The sequence below is a fragment of the Phaethon aethereus genome (assembly GCF_964289735.1).
Source record: "Phaethon aethereus genome assembly, chromosome: 11".
Taxonomy (NCBI): Eukaryota; Metazoa; Chordata; class Aves; order Phaethontiformes; family Phaethontidae; genus Phaethon; species Phaethon aethereus.
This window is the reverse complement of record NC_138587.1, coordinates 13,539,625-13,557,093: the sequence shown is the minus strand read 5'-3', so window position 1 is coordinate 13,557,093 and position 17,469 is coordinate 13,539,625. Positions and strand designations below refer to the sequence as shown.

Sequence of the window (17,469 nt, the reverse complement as noted above, 5' to 3'; positions counted from 1 at the left end):
GTCCCGCTGGAGGCGGTACACGCGGAAATGGGTGGACGGACCCTAAAAAAATGCACTCTCTAGCGATGACAGGCATGCGCCGCGTCCAGTAACTATCGAGAGCGCATCCACAAGGGCCAGTGGCGCGGCGGGGCGGGCCGAGGCGGCCGCGCGCCGGGAGCCTTGGTAACGCGCGGGTCGCGTGTGGCGAGCGCGGGTGGTCGGGGACGGTTCTGCATCGCAATGAAGATCGAGGAAGTGAAGAGCACCTCGAAGACGCAGCGCATCGCCGCCCACAGCCATGTCAAGGGGCTGGGGCTGGACGAGAGCGGCACCGCCAAGCCGGCGGGGGCTGGGCTCGTGGGGCAGGAGAATGCGCGGGAGGTGAGCGAGGGAGGCGGCCGGCTCCGGCCGACGCTCCCCGGGGTCTCTGCAGCCTCCGCCCCAGCTGAGGTGGAAGCCTCAGGGGCCCCGGGCGGCGCGGGGGCCAGGTCCGGTCCGCGTTGCGTGTCCTTCTAAGTCCCGTTAGTGAGTGAAAGTCTCTGCCTGGGCTCCTCCGTGTATTCTGCTGCTGTGTGAGAAGCGATGGGGGCAATCACAGCTACTCCTTGCGCCGCTACTTTGCGTTAGCCGGCGACAAGGGCTGGTGACTGTCTCCGGCTCTTAGGTTGGGTTTTGTTGTCGGTGATATTTTTTTTTTTTCAGTGTCAACGTCAGATAAAATGATTGTAGGAAGTAGGTTTTTCTGATCTTGCCTTGTTTTTTGTATGTATAAAATTGAAATCGTCTTTTATTTTGTGGGGCTCACAAGACCTAATACTTATAAACACTTATAGTAATAGCGGAACAAAAGATATTATAGCAATACTTTTAACAACAGTGTAAATACTTATTTAACTTATAGGCTTGTGGGGTGATAGTGGAACTAATCAAAAGCAAGAAAATGGCTGGCAGAGCTGTGCTGTTGGCAGGACCTCCTGGAACTGGCAAGGTATTCTTTTTCTTTTCTGATATGAAATAAAGTATTCCCAAATCTATCTTGTTTTAACTTGTTGTCAAAACCGTCTTAAGGTAGTGGTTTCATAATGTTTTGATCTACTGGAATTTTTCATACCATATATGTTGACATGATTTCCTGCTTTATATTTTGATTTTTGCCATGTCATCAACGTTGGTAGTATCCAGTGGTGTGTTCAGGCATCGTTAATGTGAAACCTCCTCTTGTAAGTTACTAAACACTTAAGTAATATGGTCTCTGAAGAAGAGTCTTAGAAGTTAATTTTATATTAAAAGCCTAAATATTTTTTGATGTGTTCATTTCTCCCATACTGTGTATGGCTTTTTGCATTTGTATCAGATGTCAAATTCAAATGCCCAGTATTGTTTCTTTACAGTGTTCTATAAGTCTTTGATAAGAGTCATTTTGTATGTGTCTAAGTTGTTTTGTGGGGAGGAGGATTGTTGTATGTGAGAAATACATATCAGACAGAATAGTCTTAATATTAAATTGATACTTGATGTATGGGAGGTGATATGATGAGGAAAGTTAACTTTGTGCAGAAAGAATCCTTTGCATAAAAATTAATGTGTGGGTTTTGTGGTTTTATTTGTTGTTTGTTTGTTGTTTTTTTTTAAGACTGCTTTGGCTTTAGCTATTGCTCAGGAACTGGGAAGTAAAGTTCCCTTTTGTCCTATGGTTGGAAGTGAGGTCTATTCCACTGAGATCAAGAAAACAGAAGTTCTAATGGAAAACTTCCGACGTGCAATTGGTAAGTTTCAGAAAAACAGAAAAATTAAGTCTTTGCATGCTACTTATTTTGCTTTTTCCCAGTCATCTGAAAAGGAAAAACTTCTCAGTGGTCACGGTGGCTTTCAGATTATTGTATGTTCTTTTTTTCAGTGCTGATCTTAATTTAGTGAATGTCTTCCACACGTAGTGGAGTCAGGTTTTCTGTTTATAAACCATAATCTAATTGTTGTGTTATGGTTTATTCTACTTCCCTGGAATCTTTTCTCATCCTCCTGGTTCATCTCCTCATTTTGCCTAGGACTCTGAATAAAGTTGAAAGAAAAATTATTTTTAATTTCTTATGTTAGCAGAAATACTAGTAGACAGAAAAATGTGCTCTCCTTTTTTATTTTAGTGATTTCACCCTACTAAGCAAACAGTCTTAATTAGGGACTCCCAAATGGCAGTGTTAGTCTGACTTAGTGTTCCAGCAAGCACAAAGAAAGTTCCGTGCCAACAAAATAAATACTTGAATTTAATGTCTTTCTCAATTCTAGAGCTCTTTTACAAGCTTGATGTAAATTGGTTAAATTTGCAACACAACCTCAATGAGTATCTAAAATCTCTTCTGTGATTGCTGCTGGCAGCTGATAAATGCAGTTAGAAGTGACCCTTTTTTGTATGAGTATTGGCTAAAGATAGCCTAACTGATTTTAGTACTGAACATATTAACAGTTAATTTTCCTTGGTTCTGCACCATGTTTCCCCTTGGACATCATCTAAGTATTTGGTGGCAGTTGGGTGAAGAAATTGCTCGGTTTTGCGATGAAACAAAAGTATTCCATTGACTTTTATAAGAAAGCAACTCTCAGTAGTCTCTGGTCTTCTAGTTACCATGAATCTGGCAGGGCCTGGGGGAGGGAAGCCAGAGACTGAGTAGTCTACAATATTTCCTTGATGTGATGAAGTTCCCTGTCAGAGATTTGGAAACCTGAACCAACAGATGAAACTTATGCCATCTATGTTGTCATTTCTAGAGACAGCAGTATTTTAACTCTCTAAGTTTTAACAGCCAGCTACATTGTTAGTTCCCTGCATTCCCTGAATGTCAATAGAGACACTTTCTAAACAAATATTGGTGTTAATGAAAGATGGAACTTCTTTTATTCCTTTCTGTTGAATTCCATGTCACATTTTCATAACACAACCGTTATTGAATATTTTTATCAGCATAAAAAAAATCTGAAATATTTTAAAGGACTAGTAACCACCATTTCTCGTAATGGAACACTTTCCAATTGTGTTTAAATCTCAGGTATGTTTTAGCTTCCCTGCTTAGTAAATAATTTACAAGGGCACGTTTTTAAAAAAATGATATTGTATGCATAGTGCAGTGCCAGCTGTGACTGGGTGCAAGAGAAGCTTCAGCTCACATGTCAGTTAGTCAGTACCTAAAATATTAATTTAGGTTTTTTGGTTTGGGGTTTTTTTATGATTCTTTGTTAGTAGCTTCTATATACATCATCTGTTGCTTATATTACACATTTTACTTTCAGGGGGTTTAGTCACCTCAATTTATTAAAATGATCGGAGATTTTTAACACAAGTTTTTTACTCTTTTTTTTTTTCCTTCCTTGGAAATAACAGATCCTAATTGGTTTGGACCCATTACAGTATAAGGAAACAGGAGCAACTCTTGAGTTTACAGAATTTTTGTTACTGAGAGTCTTTTAATTTTACATGGTCTCATGGCCAAGTACTGTACAGAGTTTATAATATGTAAGAAATATAAAAGGACAGAGTGGGAAATGAGAGGATGGAATTGTTGTATGGGTTAAAAAAACTTCAACTGAGAGAGATTAGTCCTGTATAGAGCTTATTAGCAGCTGGCAAGGATGATGACGGTAGCTAATGTTAGAGCTCCGTTGCAGTAGAAAATAACTACTGGAATAGCCACTTAAATAGCATATCTATTCCCTGGGTCTCTAAATTGTAACTGCCAGTAAATCAAACAAGCACTATTAACCAAAACATGAAATAGCCCACCATTTCCTTCTTAGGCTTATGTGTCTGATTTGTAAATAGATGTCTCTGTTTAAGTTAGTTAAAAAACTCTTTTGAGAATGAAGTTTGTAGGTGATATGTGCAGATTCATTTGAAAACAAAGGATAATCAGCAGCAAGTTCAAAGCATCATTTACCTTTGTTCAGAGGATGTTCATCTGTAAATATTTTCTATAGATGTATCTGTATGAGCACATTAGTTGAGATTAGAGGCGTTGCTTTTGAAGCAAATCTCTAGGTTGTCCTCACTGATTCGGCTTTGGTTTGTGTTGTGGAACAGACTCTGAGCATGTGAATTGGATTCTGTTAAGATGAAATGAAACTAGAAGGTGTGCTGTAGCAGCATACAAAATATACCCCAAACATAAATGGGCTTCCAGTTTTTCAGAGCAGAATAGAGCTTATGCTGAAAGTTTAAAATCAAAACAAAAAGGAAGAACAAACCTGTGAATGTCCAGTTCTCGGCACCAGCAGTTTTACTGTACAGATTCTATTTCTTCACATGCCTTGCATATGTAGCCGATGTGATGCAGCCTTATCTAGGTTAGTCTTATAACTCAAAAGGTTCATTAATTTTTTGTCTGCTGTTTTGGTATACCTGAAAACATTTAAAAAAATAACTGAAGTTAACTTTATATAGAACTCTTTATGTACTACTAACGAAAAGAAAGCAAACGTTTCTTGCCAAGAAATTATTGTTATCCACAATTAACCTATTTCTCAGATTTCAAATCCTAGTCTTAATTTGGGTCCAGTAGAGGGAGACAGACTCATATTTGTCAGTTCTTTATATATCCCTATCAGCAACTCAAGATTACTGGTGAAGTGTCTGATCTATTTCAAAGCAAAATGAAAAGTTATGGAACAAGGAAAGTTTTATAAAGTCCTAATAGCCTCAGACTGGGCAGGATGACTTCCTTATATCTTGTTACAGACCATTCATTATTTTTGGTATGGCATGTGTGTCTCATAAAATACTTTATAGAGTCTCTTCAGATGTGGGTTCTTTGAACTTTTATGTAGTTAGAACGCCTGCATAATTGTAGTGGTGGTGGCGGCAATGATAGTGGTTTTTCTTTGGAACAGTCTAACCGTAAAACTCTTCAACTTTATATTATTCATCAATTTAAAATAACTTAGTTAATTGCGATAGTTGTGACTAGAATAGGAGATACCATGATGATTGCTGTCTGAAAAACAACAAAGGAAGGATGTCATTGCCAGCTATTTTGAAATAGTTTTAAATTTGCATTATAGCAGTTTCTGCTACATTTTATCTAGCTCACCTTTTGCTGTTAACTTGAAAAGTATTTTAAATGGTACATTAATATTTTCTTAGTTTTACGAGGTTCTAATACAATACCTGTTAATCAGTTTATGTTATTTTTAACTCAGTTTCTAAAATGTAAAGTTGTTTATGAAGTTACTTTTTTCCCCATTTTTTTTTTCTTTATTTTGCAAGGCTTTTCTGATGGTCCAAAAATTGTCTAAAACTCAGTTATATTTACTGATCTTTAGTTTCAGAAGACAAGCTGTTACTCTGACTTTAGTGTAGGGGAACAAATCAAGCAAATCCCCTCTTTGCGGGAGGGAAAAGAGAGAGGATACTGACATTTGTTTTAAGAACTAATAATAACAATGGATAGAAAGAAAATAGTTTCTTAAGAGTTGCTTTGCAGGTCACAACTTGGGCTGGCCTTTCACTCTGATGACACAGGATGAATATTCTCACTTAATATTGAAGAAGAGAACAATAATTGATCTTTCTACTTTCAAAAATCAAAAAATTACCATTCAATGTAATGTAGCCTAATAATGTTACGTTCTGTTGGCAGTAGTGCATCAGACTCCTGAGTGTATACGGCCATTGATTTGTGTATTGAAACTGTTCTAAACAATTTCTTGCAGGGTTGAGGATTAAAGAGACCAAGGAGGTTTATGAAGGAGAAGTCACAGAACTAACTCCATGTGAGACCGAAAATCCTATGGGGGGGTATGGCAAAACCATCAGCCACGTAATTATAGGACTCAAAACCGCAAAGGGAACCAAACAGTTGAAGGTATGTATGGTAGAGTCTCAAAAATTTCCCTAAGTATTTCAGATCTGCATCTTCTAGTTTTACCAGTTCTTGTTTCCATTTTAAGCACTTGATCCCCATCTCTGTAGAGTGGGGATACAAGGAAGCTGTTTTCTTTAGCTAGACAACTTTATCCTACTCCTGACCATGTATGTTTATCTGCTTTATGTAGAATATTTAGGTGTTAGTCTTGCCTCCTACTAATTGAAACTGGGGATAAACCCATTGCTCAGTTAGCAGCCTCTGTTATTTTTCTGTTTGTCAGCACACACTTGTATGTCTCCAATGAGTTAAAGGTGAGTTTAAGCAGGAAGAGATCCCTGTGCAGTTTTGCCACATTACTAGTACCACATTAAATGGGCTGAGTTGGGAATCTGGAGTATGATCTGTCTCAGTCTGTGATACGCTCCCTCTGACCCTGGCTATAAATTCATGTTCATGATAACAAACATATGAGAAGGGTCGTCTTTGTTTTCCTGATTCTCAACTGAATTTTTGAGAATGGTTTTGGGAAACCTTGCCTGCTTCAGTATAAATTGTTCTTTCTGTCACATCCCTTCTTTTTACATGGGGAAATATGCTCTAGTGAATATTTGATAGAGAACTTGAAATTGAGCTGGTACATTGCCAGCTCAGACCCACTTTCCCTTTGTTTTCGTGTACAAGACTCTGTCCCTGTTGTTCAGTTTCCCTGTCAGAGTACGAGAGAACTGAAAGCTGCCTCTGTTATTAAGTATCATCTTGTATTTGTTCACTCTAAAAACAAGAAAATGCAGAGCAGAAGTAATAAACATGTACTGAAAGGACCAAAAGCATCTAACATATTCGACATTCACTTTCCCTCACAGAGCTCCACAGAGGATACAGATTCAAGAAATCAAGTAGCGTAACCCCCTGCCATAACGAGATTTTTTAGAAAAGTTTTGTTAAAAAGCAAGAGAAGTGCCGCATCATAGATACAAATGTATTGTCAATATATTACACAAAGGCATACTTTGTGATAGTAACTGGTATTAATTAGGTTTCTGCTATCACTTCCTTCAAATAGCAGATTATTTTTTTTGTAAGAAAGCAAGTTCTGTGCATCTTCTTTCAGGTTTATTTTCTATCACTACTTCAAGTGTAACAGCTTTTTAAATCCTAGAGGTATTGATGGGGGCAGTTGCAGTTTAATTTCGTGTGGTGGGAGTGGGCTTTCGACTAAATGTCTGTTTCTGGACTACCATAACAGTATGGAACTGTTTTGACCAACTGTTATGTTTTCTTGTCTCCAGCTGGACCCAAGCATATTTGAAAGCTTGCAGAAGGAGCGAGTGGAAACTGGTGATGTTATTTATATTGAAGCAAACAGTGGAGCTGTCAAGGTAAAAGAAAAGTTCTGCACTTCTGTGCAGGTGTATGTATTCTTGCAGACCTCTCTTTGCCTTTGTCAGAAGGCTCTCCGATTTATTAACCTTAACTGACATGAAATGGTTACATGGAAGTTTTAAAAAAAGCCCAGTGTTTTCCTTATCTGGAGAGAAAATTTTCTCTTGCACTGGAAGAACGTGGTCATCTGGTTCACGATTAAGGTCATCTGGCAAGGAAGCTATCACTGATGCTGTCTGGATGAGTTTTCTTTTCTGTAAGATCAAGACATCTTTAAGGGAAGGGGGGAAAAAGCAAGTAGCTTTAGTCATTTTCAGGCTGACATGTGCAGTGTATTTAATCTTTCTTTTATCACTCTGGTATTTTTTCCACAAGATATATACATGTAGAAGGGGATACTGCATTAGTTAGCATTCTTTTCATATCTGATTTAGAAAGTAGTGTACAGCGATACTTCCTGTTTAATGGATGAGCATAATATTTTGTATCATATAATAAATCACCCACCTACAAAGGAGTCTTGAACAGTTCTCCCAATCTCTAGCTGATCTGCTGGATTTGTCCTTTAGCAAGAATTGCATACGGTTAAAAGAAGGGGAGAGAGGAGTGGAGTATTCGTACTATTGAAAATATCCGGTGTTTTTCAACAGAGTTTTTGAGCTTTGATCAATAGATAGGGTATGCCTGTGGCTAAGCAGGGAGTGGGATGTCTGAATTGTCAGCTGAAGCTTGTCAGGACTGGAATTGTGAACCAAACCCTTTATCAATTTAACGTCATTCAAGGTTTTGGCACTGAAACTAATTCTATACCTGGGTTTCTCTTTGGTTTTCCTCAGAGGCAAGGCAGGTGTGATATCTATGCTACAGAATTTGACCTTGAAGCTGAAGAGTATGTTCCCTTGCCAAAGGGTGATGTGCACAAGAAAAAGGAAATTATTCAGGATGTCACCCTGCATGACTTGGATGTGGCCAATGCTCGACCTCAGGTATCTGACTCCACAGATGAAGTCTTTACAGAAAAATTATTTGACATAGATGTGATGGTTACTAGAATAATCAAGGAGATGTAGAAAGCTTTGAGCTAAATCGCCCTAAAGATTCCACTATAGGAAAAGCAGTAGGTGTTACACCTTGAAGGCCAGTCTGCCTCTCCTCTCTGGACTGAGGTCATGCTGCAGTTGGCTACCTCAGTGGCCCTGCCATATAGGTTAGAGGCAGTTGTTAGACTAGGATTCATGCACCTGGTCATGGAATACTTGTCAGAGTAATTTTCTAACACTACAGAACAACCTTATAGCCATAGCAGAGCTTCTACATGGATATTTGGGATCTGCTACCTTCACAGTTAATGCATAATCTAGACCTAGCTCTCCCCTTCCCTCCACCACTATGCCCTGTCCCCTGCAGAGAAGGAGCAGTGTGGGCTGCCTCTCTTGACTAGGAAAAGAGATTATTACTTTCTCTCCAGAAGGAAAGTTGCCTACAGATGTGAGGTAGCAGCAGTCAGATCTGCGTCATTTTATTTATCAAAAGTTCTGAATACAGATTATCTTATTCTGCTCTGTGTTTATGGTTTTGTGGCCATGAAATGGAAACTGCAAGCACTATGATAAAAGGTTACTAAGTATTTTTGACTGCTGCAGATTCTGTTGATGTCCCTGCTTCCTTCAGAAATGTTTCATAACCTCTTGTTAAATTTTCTTGTCACTTTCAGTAGAGCTCTGAGCATACTGCAGCAAAAAATTGAAAACAGGAGAATGAGTCCTTGCTGTATCTTAACATAAACTCAGTATTGAGAGAATTCCATCTATATCATAAACAAAAGCCACTGACAATACAGTATCTTTGTTTAAAGGCTGGCATCCCTACAGTATGATACCACAAGCCCTTAACCTATTCCATTTCAAAATAAACATCCTTTTTCCAACAAAATCATTTACATGATAAAAATAAAAAAGGTGTCCAAACCCTTAAAACTCAGCATAATTGTTCTTGTGTTTACAGGTTGAACACCTACCATGCACACAGGCAGTCCAAGTCTTTGTGTTCCCTGACAGTCTTGGTCCTTACGAGCTTCTCTGTGACAATTTTTTTAAAAGAGGATACCTCATTTTAATTTTTTATGTTCTCCAAATGAATGAGGCTAAAGAAAGGGTGAGGAAGTAGCTAAATGATTATGTTTAGAATACTGCTTCAGTGAAGTGACCTAACCTTTGACAGATTATCAGCCACTGCTGCTATAAAGTGTCAAGTTAACGGCAAGAAACAACTTCTTTAACCAATTCCTGATGTACAAAATTCTCATGGTATGCATTCACTACGAGACCTCATAGCTAATCTGTAACTTTCTTTTCCTAGGGTGGGCAAGACATCCTTTCTATGATGGGCCAATTGATGAAACCTAAGAAAACTGAAATTACTGGTATGAATCCTGCATGGTATTTTTAGACCAACATAACCTATATGTTTGCCAGTTAGAAAAGGATTAAAAATAGGGTTATTCACGCAGCATCTCTAAATTAATGCCTATGTAATATTTATTAATAAATATTAAGATTTCAAAAAGCAGTGATACAGCTGCCAGAATTGCAGTGGCTGGAAACAGTACAACATGTTATTGGTTCACACATTTAGTGATAAAATATATATTGTACTTTGCACCTAATCTTCCTGGGGAGAAAGAGGTTGGACTACTAGTGCTACCCCCCTTTCTCAAAACACTCCTGCCAGAGAGTATGAGGTTCACACTTTGACAAAGAGCCAAACTGAACAGCAACAACAAAAAAATCTAAAAAAAGTTGTTAGGATGCATGCTTGTATGAAGCAACCATAAAGAATTTCTGTGGAGTAGAAAAATGGCTTTAAAAACTCTAACCGTGGTTTGGTTCAGATACCTCTATAGCAGCTGTCTATTGACTTGATGCTCTAAGTGCACTGCTGCTCTTCCTACCTACAGATCACTGGAGTAAAAAAAGATCTACAGAATGATCTAGTCTCCTTTTTGCTTTGAAAGAAATGATGTTTCAGTAAATGACTATCTAAATTTAGGTCAAAGTCTGTTTCAATACCTAACTTGAATGGCGGCCTTTTGAAGTATTTAGTCTGTTCCAGAGGTCAGTTTGCTTATTCTAACGTCAGATTTATCGATGTAACATCTTGCATAGCTTTGAGATCCATATGTTCACAGAAATTTATATAGCCCTATTTTTTTTGTTGTTGAACACAACTTCTTTGCTGAAATACGGTATCAATATTTTATTCTTTCAGTGATGTTCTTTTTGGCCATGCTTGGAAACTTTATTAAGTTCCATGTTTTAAATTGAGGTTTGACTGACATCCCCCCACACACCTGCCAAACTCCCCAAGCCATGTAAGGGGACAGACTACGTCAGTTAAGTGTGAGAACTTCAGTTTAGAAATACTTTGTTGCACAGATGTTTCCCCAGTACAGGACTGAATGCCACAAAATTTTAGCATCACAGAGATTTTCCCACTAAACTATGACAAAATTCAAGGGGAATTTTACTTGGTTTAAGCCTTTCGTACAGACCTATAGTTCATTAGCAGTACAACTAACAGTTTCTTTTTGTTCTCAGACAAACTTCGAGGAGAGATAAATAAGGTGGTAAATAAATATATTGATCAAGGCATTGCAGAGCTAGTCCCAGGTGTACTCTTTGTAGATGAGGTTCACATGCTGGATATTGAATGTTTCACATACCTGCACCGAGCACTGGAGTCTTCTATTTCCCCCATTGTCATCTTTGCTTCCAATCGAGGAAACTGTGTTATCAGGTACGATGTCTAAACGTTAATTTTCCAGTTTACATTGGTCCATAAACCTTGGAATTAGCTGTATCAGTAGAGTTATAATCTTTGAAGGCTTTGTCTCTGACACGGACATCTGTGATAATCTCCTGCATGGGTTGCAAGCTGTATCAGTGCTGAAGAACTGCTTGTGAGCTTCACAATAGGACAAGCATTTAATGCCAGGCTGACTGAGTTAAAGCACACTGGAATTCCTTCTTTTATTTCCATGGACACATCTTTCTCCAACAGCTTCTGAATTGTCTTAGTTCCTGGGTGATCTGTAACAGTTACCTTTCTCATTGGATACCTCAATGCATCTGTTGCTTGCACATTAGAGACATCAAAAGCACCAGAGCTACAAACCTCTGATATCATAGTTTCCTTCTGTTCTGGATTATTTTGCTATTTTCTATCTTCATTGCATCAGACTTAAGCTTCCTGTTCTTACTGTTAAAGCATGTTACAGTTCGTCCTCTCCCTACCCTTTGTTATTTCCTAGTATTTTGATCTGGCTTTTTGTGATACTTCATTCTTGCCAACTAACTTGGTTTTCATCTCCACTCCAGTTCGTGCCTCCACTTTAATATTTTGCATCCACACAATGCGTTCTTTGCATGTTCAGTAAAAGTGCTCTCCTCTTTCAGATTCTTCCTTAAGTTCTACTGCTGATTTGTGGTCTAGGTCTAATTATGTCTAAAGAAGCTGTCATTAGCAATGATTGCTACTTTTTAAATTGATTTAATTCAGCTGTGTAACCAGCTATTCCTTTCCCTCTTAGCAGCTCATCTGGTATTAATCTTTCTCTGTTTGCATTGCTTAGAAGTTAAGGTGATAAGCCCTTCAAAAATGTTTAAGGTGGATGTTGTGGTGCTCTCTTTGCAAAGGAATAAGAAGACTGTCTTGTAAAAGTAAAACAAACAGAGATCTGTCAGAATAGATTCCCTGCAGATCTTGTTATGAAAAAACTGTGAGAAAGGAAGATTTCCATATAATAGTTCTATCTAATATAGGTAAATTAAGTCCTTAAAAGCAAGGTCTTAACTGTGTACTACTACTATCTCAAGTAGTTAGCAATGCTCTGATTTGCCTGTTGATGGCTCTTAAAAGGGTCAGGGAAAAATGAATTGTATAGGATAGTTGATTCTCTAACCTCATAAGAGAAGGAATCACTTCAGTGGAGACAACACCATCTACTCAAGAGTACAGCAGATGATTGCAGGGCGTTTTGATTCATTTCCCAAGGAGGACCATGACCAAAGCTGCAGTGCCTAAATACTAGCACTGAGCTTGGAAATGTAGTTCTCTACCAGTACTTCACTGTTTTTGCTTGCAACCTCTGTAGATCTCTTGAAATCTGGATATCTTTCGCTCCTGACTTCACAGCAAGTCATGGTGGTCTTGGAAAACCAAGAGTAGAGGTGTCTGCAGCCTTTGCTGTTGGGTGTTGTATGTCAAAGAAATAAAAGGGTTAGGGGTCTAGATCCTGCTCTATCCTCCATGCACAGACCTCCACTTCTCAATTTGCTGGATTGTGAGCATGGCATGTCAACTACTGGAGGGATTGGGGAAAGGGTTGAACAGACTAATGGCTTGCTTAGCAAGAGGGGATGTTCTCCAAATGGGTGGTAGCACATGTAATTTCTACTGATACTGCTAAACAACTTAATAAGTATGATTTGTTCCTTGCTGGAAGATACCTTGGAATATTAGATAAAGCTGTATTGTAAGATACAACACAGGAAAGCATGAAGGAAAGCACCACCTCTATTTTTGATTGGCATGTTTAAGAGCTCCAGAAATAGTATTTGTTTCCCTTGGGCTGACCAGTGTGAACTTCAGACTAGAATGTTTCCTGTTGCTATCTGGGGAGCGTGTCTCTGTGGGAAGACACAGAATTGTAAACTAGTAGATGTGTAGTCACTTATTAATGATTTTAGAAAATCAATGTACTCAACTCAAAATAGTATCTGATCTCTTTCTGTTTGGTGTCTCCTTTAGAGGCACAGAGGATGTAGTGTCTCCTCATGGAATACCACTGGATCTGCTGGATAGAGTAATGATTATCCGAACCATGCTGTATACACCCCAAGAAATGAAGCAGGTACGCACAGCATTTTAAGAGAACTTATAAAAGTCCCAGAGTTCTAGTCTGTTGGGATGACCACAATGTATCTGCATATTCTGTTACTATAGAGCTGTTTGACTCTTTGTGGTCACCAAGGTTTGTGCCAAAAAGCTTACTACTTCCTAAATGCATGCTGCTTTAATAACCATTTAAAATAAGCTGGTTAAAATTGTGTGTGCCTGCAACTTCTCTGTCTGACTTCTACCCACTGATGAGTTGTATTGGTCAGCATATCTAGAGCTGAAAGTGACCTCTCACTTGCATGAAATAGCCTGAACTATTACCTGACCTTATCTCTTGCATAGATGTGCTTTCCATGGAGTTTGCAGGTTCCAGAAGGTAGTGCTTTTTCAGTTGAGATGAAGTGTCACATTTTGGGACCTTTGATCCCAGACCTCAAGCTGGTCCTCCACATAGGAGATCAGGGGGATTGAGGAATGCAACTTCATGCACTGTGTTTTTGCCTCTATGCCCTGTAGAACAGCTTTAACCTACCAGGACTGCCTCCTGAAACTGGGAGGATTTTCATGCTCCTAGTCAAGTTTGGAAATGTAAGCACAGTAAGTGTTGCAAAGATACGCTTCTGAATGCCTGAAACTTTTCCTGTGGGGCCATCGCAATGTATTGTGTATTGATTATAATGCTTGGGTGCTATTATGATGCATCGTGTCAAAGATCCCCCTCATTAGCGTCTCAATGCTGTGAAGTGACACAATGCAGAAGACATTACGGTTTATCATGTCAATTCTTTGTATTATTTAAGAGATAGTGTCAACGGAGGAGAGCGTTGTCACGAGATAATAGTCTCCTGCTGCTGGATAAGTGCCAAGGTGAAGCCAAGGCATTTATCGAATATAAACATAGAGGCAAAGCTTCATTTCACTTGGTTTGAGGAGCTTTTCACATACGGTTGTTGTGAGCCATTCTCAGGATGATGATTTTGTACCTAAAAGAACACTTTAAAGCATTATAGTATAGATCACAGTAGAAGCAGCCCAGTGATTTAACAATATGATGATGTTTTGTCTGTATACAAAACAAATTTTAGCATAACTTTTACTCAGTCTGGACATGTAAAAGACTATTGTCTGGACTTCCCTATATTGTATGTCAATTTTGGGTAGTTAGGGTAGTAGGAGTTACTTTTTCTTAAGGTTGCTATATATAATACCTTCCTAGTCTGCTGTATTATCGTGCAGATAATACACCGTTAAAGGGCTCATTTCTGAACTGTTGATTTTCAGAAGAGTAAGTGGTAATTGGGTAAGTGCTGTGATTTCCACCCTCCCCAGGGATGAGGGAAAGGAAGTGTTTACAGTGGCATTTCCTAAAGCTAAATGTAGAGTCCAGACATTATGTCCCATAAATCATGTTCCATAGTCAGGTAATCTTATCTTCCCTTAAATTAGGGCTTTTGAATGACTACTTCTCTTGGGAGGAGAGGAGGAGCTATTATACTTAACTTTGGTTTCTAACTAAATACAATTGTGGGGCTTTAAAAATAAGACTTATTTCTCTATTTTTGCTCCTTTTTTTTTTTTCATGTTAGGAAGAAGTTTTCACTGCTGATGTTTCTGTGTGAGACTCTTTGCATTGGCCTTTCACAATTGATTTATTTATCAGCACAAGAATTGTCCATGTATCTACTGAAAGTTTGTTCATAACCAGTTCAAAATATTTCTCTTCCTGTTGATAAAGTAGAAACCTCATTGTGTAGCACTGCTTTGAGAGCAAGACTCACAATTACCTTAGTGCAACCAAAATAGGGAGAAAATTCACTTTTATGCATATTCTAATCAGGTATTGTTGTAATCAGACTTTTTTGCATATGTGCCAGCTGTTAGAAATTAGAGGTTATAACTGGCACTTTTTGTTCCTAATGTATTTAACCTGATAAACACTTCTTTTCCTATTTCATAGCAGGTTGCTTATATGTGTATTTGCCTGGTTAACGGCTTGGGCCCCAACCCTCCAGTAAGCTTCTGCCAAGTTGCTGGATAAAAAGTTACGTAGATTGTTAAAGATGAGGCATTCGAGATACCTTGTTTCTAGCAGGGGGAGAATAAAGTATCAGTATTTGAATGAAGGGAAGGTGATGTTTGGGTGATCTAAAAGGCAGAAAAAATCTTCAGTCTGAAATTGCAATTTGCAGCAGCGTTGCCAGTATTCAGTATTAATACCTTAGTACAACTTCCTGCCATTTCAAGCCCGTCTCTTTTACTCTGTTCCCTACCCTGACTCCCCTAGCGCATTTTTATGGCTTTAATTTAAACGAATGCCTCTTGATATCTTGTTTACAAAGCTGCCAAAGTGAAAAATACCTGTATTATATGAGGCTTGCAGTTCCAGAGTTATCTCAGCACTACAACACAACATCATTATCCAGTCTGCCCCTTATCACTCAGCTGGTAATACGGACTACCGAGAGACTTGTGCCACTTTTGTTACAGCTTTATATGCTCAGGCTTATTGGTGATATCTTGCTCTCCAACTTTGTGAAGATCGCCAAACTGGTACAAGCCTGAGACTGTTCTTGAAAGATTAGATTCTTCTTAGTGATTTTTTTCTTCTTGCAGGAATAGGTGAATCATAGAAAGTAACTTTTTGATTTATTTTACTTGTCTTCTTGTCGATTGAATAAAAAGAGTGTTGTGAGCTGCTAAGGAAAGGGCATAGCTTTCTGTGGGGCTTTTTGGAGGGCTCTGCTGTATAGTGGCAATGATGCACTGCCAAATTTAGCTGGTGTAGCTGTCCACAAGACTCCAGCTGTCACTTACTTCCTGCATACTTTTTCCCTTTAATTACTTAAGTTCTCATCTTCTGTTCCTTATTGGTAGATATACTTTGCTAACCACGCAGAACTATCATGAAGGGTTAGTAGTCCAGATGTGTTACTTTACCTGCCTTTTGTGATAATCAGTTTTTCAACATTATATTTGCCTATTCAAAGACTTAGAATTCTACAAATTCTGGTTTAGTGGTGACTTACACTAGGATAACTCTCCACACCATCTCCTTCTGTAGTATGTCTCATCTCTAATCTGATAGTTTCCAGATACTAAGCTAAGTAGTATAGCATGCTAATTGTTTGGGCTGGTACCTGACTTATGTGTTCATCCCAACAGATCATAAAACTTCGAGCTCAGACAGAAGGAATTAACATTAGTGAAGAAGCTCTAAACCATTTAGGGGAAATTGGTACCAAGACAACCTTAAGGTAAGCTGAGCACAATTGGCTTTTCTCTTGGGTGTGACCGAGTCTAAAAACATTGTAGGATAACTCACTCTTGGAAGTGAGACAAATGTCTCCCATGCAATAACACGGTCTATTAAGAACAGTGCTGACATTAAAAAAAGAGTGATAGTCATCCTTTTTCCTCCTTTAAGGAATGTAGGTGCTAGAGGGTCTTGCAGACTTTTTATACTGCTGATAGAACTGTGTGCTTCCTAACAAACCTCCCACCCCTACATATATTCAGTTCACTGGGATGCACTGAATTGTAATTATTCATCCATCTCTGTCTGATCACAGGTATGCTGTGCAGTTACTGACCCCAGCTAACCTGCTTGCCAAGATTAATGGGAAAGACAGCATTGAGAAGGAGCATATTGAAGAAATAAATGAACTTTTCTATGATGCCAAATCCTCAGCAAAAATCTTGGCTGATCAACAGGAGAAGTACATGAAATGAAGAGCTTATCATGTTAGATGCTTTGAAGTGGCTTTAACCCTTATCCAGGGCTGGCTTAATTATTGAATGAGAAATGTTAATGGTTTGTCTCTTTTGGGACTGAAAAATATTTAAATGTTGGACTGCTTTGTCAGGCCAGAATTAACTATCAAGTGTTCCTATTTCATTATCAACAGTAAGATGCTCTATGATGTCTGTGTAACATCTTAGTCTTCCTTTTATGAGTATATATGAAATGAATAGCTCTTGACCCATCAGTTTTGTCTTTAGATTTCATTACAGAAGAGCTCTAACTAACTGAAGTTGATGCTTAAGGACAGTCTATTTTCTTTATGAAAGTTGTTTTAAAATAGTTTCCTTTTACAGATGAGTTTTTGTTTGGTTTTTTTTTTGAATCAAAGTTGGTCTGAAGTGCTTCATAATAAAATATTTCAAGAATACTGGAAGCTTGCATGTGTTTGCCCTGGGTGTTTACCTGCCTAAAGAAACAGTCAAAATAAGTTGGAATTAACAAAGCCAAATAGGAGTAAAATGGATTGGCAGCACAAAAATAGATCTACAGCAAAGGAAAGAAATTGGGAAAGTATTGGGACCTTTTTAAAGTATTTACTCTTTTGTAGGTCTT

The 17,469-nt window shown here is 38.5% G+C and overlaps 1 protein-coding gene across 1 annotated transcript; it reads left to right on the top strand.

The window, feature by feature from the left end:
- Window positions 1-222: 222 nt before the first annotated feature.
- Window positions 223-17,099, top strand: RUVBL1 (RuvB like AAA ATPase 1; the record flags this gene model as incomplete). The annotated part of the gene is made up of 11 exons (XM_082004847.1): window positions 223-363; window positions 884-970; window positions 1,616-1,748; window positions 5,680-5,831; window positions 7,124-7,213; window positions 8,054-8,203; window positions 9,576-9,639; window positions 10,814-11,012; window positions 13,026-13,128; window positions 16,278-16,369; window positions 16,685-17,099. 11 exons carry the CDS (start codon window positions 223-225, stop codon window positions 16,842-16,844), a joined length of 1,371 nt encoding a protein of 456 aa, XP_081860973.1. The 3' UTR covers window positions 16,845-17,099.
- Between the last annotated feature and the right edge of the window lie 370 nt (window positions 17,100-17,469).